General features: G+C 53.8%; 1 protein-coding gene across 2 annotated transcripts; it reads right to left on the bottom strand.

Annotated features, from left to right (window-relative positions):
- Positions 1-2,470: 2,470 nt before the first annotated feature.
- On the bottom strand, positions 2,471-8,683 carry PPIF (peptidylprolyl isomerase F). 2 transcript variants are annotated; one of them, XM_036928760.2, is made up of 6 exons: positions 8,383-8,683; positions 7,089-7,119; positions 6,449-6,537; positions 4,627-4,762; positions 4,101-4,176; positions 2,471-2,832 (listed from the first exon to the last, which is right to left on the bottom strand). In XM_036928760.2, the coding sequence occupies exons 1-6, from the start codon at positions 8,572-8,574 to the stop codon at positions 2,697-2,699; spliced, it is 660 nt and encodes a 219-aa protein (XP_036784655.2). In that variant the 5' UTR covers positions 8,575-8,683; the 3' UTR covers positions 2,471-2,696. The 2 variants fall into 2 exon arrangements, with proteins under 2 accessions (XP_036784655.2, XP_036784656.2); XM_036928761.2 differs by having other exon boundaries at positions 4,627-4,723; positions 8,383-8,675.
- Positions 8,684-9,090: the final 407 nt, after the last annotated feature.

Here is a 9,090-nt window from a genome sequence, read left to right as displayed (position 1 = left end):
GTGTGAATCTTACTGTATAAATTATACCTCAATGAAGTCATTTTGAGAAGTTATCATGTGTTTACTCAGAAAAATACTTCAGGTATTTAAACACACCATGTTCACATGACATCACATGATTATAGCTATGAGAGTACGTGTGACTCACTCACTGCCTCATTCATGCATTAGGAACCACATGCTGGCAGTAAGTCAGTATCTTATTTGTATCTTACTTAGGCTCCCCTTTTATGTAAGACCAGGAGCAGGGCCTTGTGCACAGTGCTCAGAAGAGAACTGCAGTGAATGGCCCCACCTGCAGCAAACTCAGTTTTTAGGAAATTCCTGCATATTCCATATTCCTACCCCATACAAGACTCCTCTGGATGGAGGGACACACACACACACTCCTCATAGACAAGAAAGTGCTCTGAGAATTAAACAAGCCCCACAGGCTCTGTGACCCTGAGACCCCCCTCAGAAATCACCACGGGCCAGCAGGACACACCTCAAGTGGCTGTCCCTCAAACTTGTCAACAGCACTCTTGCCTCCTTAGAGTCCTCAGAGGTCAAGAGAAAACCCCGCAGGGACTGCAGGCATGGCTCTGACCTCAACAATCAGAAGAGCTCTGAATGTGCAGGTCTGGGGACAAAGGGTGCCTGTGCATTCTGAAAGGCCTCCAGCAGAAAGCCCTCTGATTGGCAAGTCCAGGGTTCTAGCCCTTGCTCTGCCAGTTGACTCACAGGGTCACCTTGAGCAATCGTGGCTACTATTGGGGCCTCAGTTTGCCCATCTATAAACTGTAACTTGGGCTGGTTGAGTGATGACCAGTTATTATTTGGCTCAAGATCCCATTCTTCAAATGAAACCCCTTGTAGTATCCCAGTAAGAATGGAGGTTATCTGTGACTGAAAACGGGATTCAAAGACCCATGCCCCAGTCTCCCCCTTATTTAACTCTGAGACCCGCTAAGGCTCTTGAGAATTGTTGAAACTGCTAGGTCGGCTGAGCTCCCAATCCACGCAGCTCAACCCTAACTTCATGGAAACTCTCCATGACTCCCAGTGACCCAATTCCAGCTGTGACTTAAGGGACCGCACAACCTGTGACCTCCTAAAACCTGATACAAGGAACCCCACGCTCTCTTTGACCCAGCTCCAGCACTCTGACCTCAGAATCTGACTACGGACTTGGAATCTCATATAATCTGGGAAACCCAGTGTGAAAGAATACTCTCTACACCAGTAACTAAATTGTGGGTATTCTATTGTTCAGACAGTATAGACAGTATAGCCCCAGGCTTTTTAAGAAGTTCTTAATCCTCCTCCCACCTAACCTGCCTTCCCTATGATTCAGAAACACCTAGAACTTAGTTCCAAACTTAAATGGCACATCTAGAATAAAGTCACTGCCTGACCTTAATCACAGATCCTTCTCCTCTAAGACCCTGTCTCACGGAAATGCTATTATCCTTGTCACTCCAGAGTGCTTAAAATGATGTGCTAGGCACTGTGATATGCACTTTATGCGCATTGCATCTGACTCCCACCACCCTGTGAGGTTCACATCATCATGTTATCCCACTATGCAGCTGAAGAAAACAGTGACTCAGGGTCACCGAGAAAGAGCTGGGATTCAGGGTGGGGCCAGTGTTCAGAGGCCAGTTGGAGTGGGCCCAGTTTCCTTATCTGTAATACAGGTTGACAATCATACCCTCCTAGGTTGCTGGGGGATTAAATGAGACAATCTATGTAAAAGCCCTCAGGACAGCACGGGACCTGCAGTAACTCAATAAAGGTTGGCTCCAAATACTTGCTTCTCACACCACCAGACACAGTCTTTTATAGAAAATAAGATTTATTTTCACATTTAAAGTGAGCACAAATAAATGTTCCAGACGTGTATCATACACATAATCAGTAGATGTAATTAGACACAGGAAAATCAAAGCTCACCAGAAAATACACACCGACTTTTTCCAGAGCACGTGGCACTCACAGGCCATTCCTGTTTTCACCTCAGGAACTCACACTCACTAGGCACAGCTTGCAGGGTTCTGTTCCCAGGTGCATCTGTTTCTACCCTAACTCTCCTCAGAAACAGCAGCAAACCAACGGGATTCACAGTGGCTGGGATAAAAGGCCTCGGCGGTGGCAACCTTCACAGAAGCCCCAATGCTATTCGAGAGGCAAAGCTCTGGGGTTCTGTGGTCTGTGCCACCAACTCAGGTCAATCCACAGGAGGGGGCAGTTAGTGTCACAGTTCCACCTCCAGGAAATCTCGTTAATTAAGTTACTCCAATTAGGAAGACAACATTAAACAGATACAACTGCCCTTTTATCACAACAGCTCTCCCCCTTGGTGAAGGGAAAGGCAGAGACGTGCATCTGAAACCAGCCCATCACTGCCCCCCATGGTCCAAGGAACAGGTAAACGTGGGCTGGGCCGCCACAGGCAATGCCTGATGAGGAGTGGGGACATGATGTCCAGGTCAGTTGTCCAGAAATGGGGCTGTGAGGAAGGGCAGATGTTGGGGAAGCAGTCTGGTGGGTCCTGTGGAGGTCCAATATTCCTGAGCCTTCCTCAAACACACACAGTGACAGTGGGTGGGCACAGGCAACTCTCTCGGGCACCTCTGCTGGGAGCCTGAGGCAGCCCCCTGGCTGAGTCAGCACACATGCCGCTGCTACTGGTCTAGCACCCTGGCCGCGGCGGGTTAGCTCAACTGGCCACAGTCTGTGATGACGATCTTCTTGGACGTCTTCCCACTCTTGGAGCCAAAAGATTCTATTTTCTTCACGACATCCATGCCCTCTTTGACATGGCCAAACACAACATGCTTGCCATCCAACCTGTGAGGCGAGCCAGGTAAGAGTAAGAGGACTGTAATGTCACCCAATGTCATGGTCATTTGGCCATGGAATGATTAAGACAGTCATTCTGAAGAGAACCCACACTGAAAAGCTAGACCCACCCTTTAAAGCGCTGGTATCAAGCTTTGCTGAGCTCTGCAAAACAGCCTGGAGGACGCCTCCCTTCTGGGGCATGTTCTGCCTTGTAGTCTGCATGCCCGTGCCCTTGCCCTTGGAATCCTGGTGACCTCATCTATGAAAAGGGGATCATTCTAGTTCTGCACAGGGAGATATTAAGATACTGACTACTCTGAAGAAATGAGGTCTGTGTAAATGGAACTGTCTTAAGTCATGAATTATAAGGTAAGAGCCAAGATGACAACTGTGGAGAAACTATGCAAATTCTGAGCAGCTCTCAACTTGAGAGAGTTCCAAGCAACTAAAAGGGGGTTTAGTCCCATGCCAGTAAGTCCGAGACTGGTTACAGCCAAGGGCAGAGCTGCAGGAGCCACTGGGGCTTCCATGGAAGAAGCAAAGAGCAGGCAGAGCCAGCAACGACCTGCCCAACCCAACAGCTATGTCCTTTCTGGCCTGGGGCCTAGAGGTGATTATATCTCCCCACCACCCAGGTCTCCCCAAAGTCCTCAGAAATGAACTTTATTAAATCTTAGCTCCCAGCCAGCTGTTGTCTGTCCCTCAGCCACAGATGCCTCACGGATAGGTCACAGGGGGCTTTGGGCAGAGAAACTTACTAGATAGTAGAAAATTTACCAGGAACACATCCCTAAAATCCATGGACATGTGGAAATGACAGCCTGATGAGAAATCTGCTGTGACATTCAAATGCCTGCTGTGTTCCCCAAGGTACACTTCAAGGTGGAGGTAAGCCAGAGAAATGACAGGCTGAACCGAGCAAACAGGCTTCCCTACAGGTCATCTTGAGGCCTAATATGTTCGCAGCATTTCCCAAATGTATTTGGTAAAAGAATCCCTTTAGTGTGTGTGCAGAACACACTGAGAAAATGCCAGCTGACAGCACGAATGTGAAGCTTAGAAAAGGCAGAGTTGCAAGGACAACCCAAATTCTTCCTCAGTGCTTTCCTGAACTTTCTCCTCCTCAGAGAGACACACAGCCCAGGTGAGGGCCACCGAGCCAGAGCAGACAGTCCAGTCTCAGACTATCTTGCCCTGAGAACACACCCACCCTCCTCCAGCTTCAAGCCCACCCCCATTCCCAGAGGGCCTGCAGCCAGGGGCAGGGAACTCACCAATCCGTCTTTATGGTGCAAATGAAGAACTGGGACCCATTAGTGTTGGGGCCCGCATTTGCCATGGACAGGACACCTGCAGAAATAAGCAGGAATGAGCCATGCTGCCTCGGGAGGCATCTCACCTAGCAAGTCATTCGGAAGAGCAGACAGCTCAAACCACACCAAGGACATCTGGGTCTGAGGATCCTGAAGCTCGCAGGAGAACCAGGGCCCAGAGGACAAGCTCCCCAGAGCCTGCCCGCCTTTGCTGCAACAGAGAGGAAGGCCTTGTGGAAGCCTTCCGTGGTAGAGCCAGAGCGTCCCCAGCCCTGACATCTCGGCTTTTCCACATTGCCTGTTGGGTCTTAAAGGTGACACAATGCTGGGGCTTCACTTAAAGGCTCAGTCCGCTGAAGGAAGGAAGGTGTATCATGGGATACAGAACAATCAGTTATCAGACTGCAGCCTCCCAGGCTTGCCAGGCAGAGCAGAGGCTGAGTCAAAGCTCTGGGGCACTCTGATAGGACCAGCAGTCCCCACTCACCTGGGCCCACATGCTTCAGTGTGAAGTTCTCATCAGGAAAGCGGCTTCCGTAGATGGATTTCCCCCCCGTGCCATTGTGGTTGGTGAAGTCACCTGCCTGAGAGCAGAGCACCTTCTGAGTGGTTGTCCACTGGGGCTGGCAGGGGTGGGGAGGGCACCACTGCATTGCTGGGACGCAGCCCCCAACCCACCCAAGGCCCATTCAGACAGCAACAACTCAGGCAAAAAGGTAAAAAAAAAACAAAAAACCCAATGATATAAGGACTAATATAATAATATGGAAAATAAACAAAAATAAAATAAAGCTTAAGTATTTTCTGCTACAATAACTTCCCTGATTTCCAAATGATTCACTTTTTGTCTAGTAAGTTTTTAAATGATCCCCAAAGGATCTAAAGGCCATTCTGAGATGATTCTTAATGACCTAGAATTTTCTACCCACAACCTTGGAGGGTCAATAGGGAGGTGGCCAGGGGCCTGCATTCCCACATCTGGTCTGTGGGAGCAGCAACAGCTAATACAGCGCCAGTTCTCTATGATAAGCCCCCCTCCCTGCCCCAGCTTCTCCCCTTACCAGGCCTAATGGGTTTGCTAGGCCTCACAGACCCAGGAAAGACTCCACCCAGGGCTGGCATCTTTCCTCATGGCTTGCCTGAGGCTTCCACCAGGAGCTGCAGCCCAAGCCCCCAACCATGGTCAGATTGCTGCTTTCCTGAGATGGGATCCTCAGGTAAGAGAGTGACCTGACCAGCTCAGCTGAAATACCCACAAATGACAATGAGATGTCCCCAGAGAAGGATGATTCTAAACCCTGGCCTGGGCCTCCCACTGCTGCCACCTCATGCCTCAGAGAGCCCTCCAGTTTTAGAAGTCCCTGCCCTTGCCTGCAGCTGTTCAGAGGAAGACCTAGCCTGGCTCAGGACATCCACATCGGCTCCTGCTTCATTTCTAGGCAGAGCTGGGAGGCTCTGCGGCAGAAAGCCACAGGGCCCTGCCAGGCCTGTCCCACTGCCACGGCCTCCCTGCCCCTCCTGGCATTTGCCACATTCACGTTAGCTGGACCAGGCTCAACCCACTGCCACTCACCATGATATGACAACAGCCACCAGGTCAGGGTGGAGGGAATGAGGGGAGAATTCCGGGCTGAAAGGACTTCAAAGAGGTCATGACATCCATGCCCCTGCCTCTGCTGGCTTCAGGACATTAACCCTTGTCTTAGCAGGGTCTGACCTAACAGAGAACACCCCCAACATAGCTTGGGTCCTGACCCCTGGGGAAGTTCAACGCCTACTTCAAAACCTCTGACACAGGAATACTAATGTTTTTAAAAACCAGGTAGGACACAGGACTATAGAACATATTCGTTTAACTGGACAGAGAAGCTCTGAGGACAGACCAGCATGTCCTCTCCCCGCCACCCTTATCTCTCATACCAAGTGCTCAGCAGGACATGATCAGATTGTCTGAATACATGGTCTTCCAGAGCCTTAAGATCTACCCCCGAACCATGCCCAACCAACCTCCAAAGTCAGGTCTCCCTCCACAGGCTCAGCTTCCCCAACCAGAGAGGCGGGGACGTCCTGCCACTGGCCCTGTTGCTTCCAGGCAGGGAAGAGCTATGGCAGCCCAGGCAGGCCACAGCCTCTCAGGGTGAGACCAGGCCAATAGAGCAATTAGAGTTGCCCCCACCCCCACCCCATTCAGAACTTTCCAGGCACAGGCAAGAGCTCACTTGTTGATCCTCCTAACAGTCCTAAGAGGTTCCCCGTTATTATCCTCACTTAGAGAAGTGGAACCCAGGGCACAAATAGGGCTGCAATACCTGGCACATGAAGGACGGAATCACTCTGTGGAAGGTGGAGCCTTTGTAGCCGAAGCCCTTCTCCCCAGTACACAGGGCTCTGAAGTTCTCTGAGGGTTGGAGGAAGATGCAGTTCAAGAGGGCCAGGCCTCAACTCCAGGGTCACAGCTGGTTTTAGCCAGCTCCCCCTCTAGCCCCCAGGAGGTGAGCAGAGAGTGATAAAGACCCTAGGCCCACCCCCTGGACCAGCTCTCACTGTGTGACCTGGGACAAGTCCTCTCCTTCCCTGACTTCAGCGTCCAAGCACTGTGGCAAGAACACAAGCTAGTGGCTCTTCTAGCACCAGGTCAGTGGGCAGGGTGTCTAAGGGCTGTGTAGCCACAACCCTGCCCCTTCAGGTACCAGGAGAGAAGAAGTTATCCTAGGGGAAACTTCTATGTACCTTTTCCTGATTCTGAGGCTATACCTGTCAGGTGGGCAGGGCCAGTACTGAGGCTCAGGGAGGGACAGAAGGCTGCCTTGGGTACCCGGCAGCTGAGCCACACGTGAAACTCCCATCTGGTCATCAGTCTCTGTGCACTGACTCCTCGTACACACCAGCCTTGCCTGGCCCCTCTCTCCCATTGAGGCCAGACTCAGAAGGCCCCAGGCCCTGTCTTACCTGCTGTCTTTGGGACGACATCTGCCTTTAGCTGTAGGGAGAGAAAAGGGCCAAGAGAAGGCAGTCAGTCCAGAGGCAAGTAAAGGAAGGAAGCTCCTGACCACCAACCCCCACAGCAGCCAAGGAGGCTGAGGAAGCATGGCCTGCCATTCCAGTCCTGTTACTCTCAACCCTCTGGAGGAGGCATGCTAAGCAGCTATCACTTCTGCCAGCTGCTTCCTGAATCCAAGGCTGGGAGAAGTTGCCTAATGTCATCCTGGCCTACTACGGGGAGTCGGGGCAGAACTGGCAAGAGCTACTACTAGGAGGCCCAAAGCTACAGGGACTCAGGGCCTGGAGGAGACGGGGGCCCTGGGAGGAACCAGTCCACGCTCTCCATGCTCAGATGGGGAGCTGAGGCTCCGAGACGGCAGGAAGGGTCGGGGGAAAGGGGAGGCTGGAGCCCCATCAAGGCCACCTCTTGCCTCCCAGCTTCAAGAGCCCTCCATTTTCCAGGAGAGGAAACTAAGGCTTAACGGAGGCCCCTTTGCTGAAAATGGGGGCGGGCGTGAAGGCTAAGGCGCAAACAGCCTCTCTCCATTACTTTAGCTTCCTTCTGTTACCTTCCCTAATATTTTCTTGCTCTGCTTTTCAAAAAGGCCCAAGAGTCAGGGGCAAAAGCTGAGTGTCGCCCCGAGGAAGATGTCTGGGGTTGGAGCTGGGATGAAGGGCTCCGGGCACACTGCCCCAACTCTCAGGAGGGCCATTTCGGGGTCCACCTGGTGACCAGAACCCATGGCCTACCCGGCCGCATCGCCCGCGAGGAGGCGGGCCCGAAACCACCTTTGCCCTTTTCCCAGAGCCCAACCTGAGAGCCGGGTGGCGGGAGGGGGCCAGGGCCCGCTCCGCGGTAAGGAAAGGCCCCCAGGCGAGCGCCCGCCCAGGCCCGCAGCCCGGCCCTGAAGCCCCGACGCCCACGTGGGCCCGCAGCCCGGCTCCAGGCTCGGGTCCGCGAAGCCGACCCCTCCCCCACTCCGAGGCCGCCGGCGGGGCCCGGCCCTCAGCGCCCGCAGCCTGACCTTGAGCTCTCCCCTCCACACCTCCTCCCCTCCTGCCTCCAGAACTCCAAAGCGCCAGGGGAGACCAGTAGAGGGCAATGTGAAGACCCTGGGCGAGGGGGACACTGAGGCCCAGGGCCCGGGAGGGGGCGGCAAGATCACCCCGGGAGCCAGACTCGGCGCCGAGCGGGGGTCCAGGGCTCTCCCAGGGCCGTTCCCCTCGCCCCGTCCAGAGAGGTCCGGCCCAGTGGTCTCACCTCGAGCACCACGCGGCCGAGCGGCTGCCCGTCGGCGCCCACGTCCAGGTACACTAGCGGGTTCCCGGAAGAGGAGGACGGGTCGCGGGTGCCGCCGCCGCTGCAGGCGCGGGCCGCGGGGAGGCGCCGCGCCGCGGAGCGCGGGACCGGGAGCAGGCCGAGCAGGCGGGGGCCACACCGCAGCGCCAGCATGGCAGGCGCGGGTCTGGGGAGACCAGCGGTGTGGGCAAAAACGAAGGACAGCGAGAATCCCGCGAGTCCGGAGGGCAGAGTTTGGGGCACAAGCGCGTCGCCGCTTTTATTGGCCGATGGGCCTCGTGGCCCCGCCTCCGCCCGCCCCGCCCCCTCCGGGCCTCTCCGCTGGCCGCGCAGCCAGGCTGGCTGGTCGGCGGAGCTTGAAGTCCCTCGAACTCTCCCCCAGTGGGGTCAAGGGACAGACCTGAAGGACAGACGTGACCTCTTAAAGGAAGGCCGGTTCCACTTTGTGAGGTTCCCAGCAGATGAAAACAAAAATGGAAAAAAAGGATAAAACGTGGTTAATTTCAAAATATGAGCATCTGTATGGTTTTATTTGAACATAACAAAAATCTACATTGAACTGTCCCTAGCCTCATTGGCCCTGCAGAGAGACTGAGAGAGACAATGGCCCTGAGAGTCAAAGAAGATGATGACCAAAGGCAGGGTTAGAGCGAGATGTGGCCGGAAGAG

Source organism: Manis pentadactyla, chromosome 8 (genome assembly GCF_030020395.1).
Source record: "Manis pentadactyla isolate mManPen7 chromosome 8, mManPen7.hap1, whole genome shotgun sequence".
Lineage (NCBI taxonomy): Eukaryota > Metazoa > Chordata > Mammalia > Pholidota > Manidae > Manis > Manis pentadactyla.
Note: the sequence above shows the minus strand (reverse complement) of the source record. Positions and strands in the feature narration are given on the sequence as shown.

Bases quoted from the DNA above. Each gene is read 5' to 3' on its own strand.
- PPIF (XM_036928760.2), bottom strand. From the start codon at position 8,574: ATGCTGGCGCTGCGGTGTGGCCCCCGCCTGCTCGGCCTGCTCCCGGTC. The intron at 7,120-8,382 runs GTGAGACCACTG...CTCTCCCTACAG, and splicing joins TCGGCCGCGTGGTGCTCGAG to CTAAAGGCAGATGTCGTCCC. The intron at 4,763-6,448 runs GTATTGCAGCCC...CACCCCTGCCAG, and splicing joins TTCCGTCCTTCATGTGCCAG to CCCCAGTGGACAACCACTCA.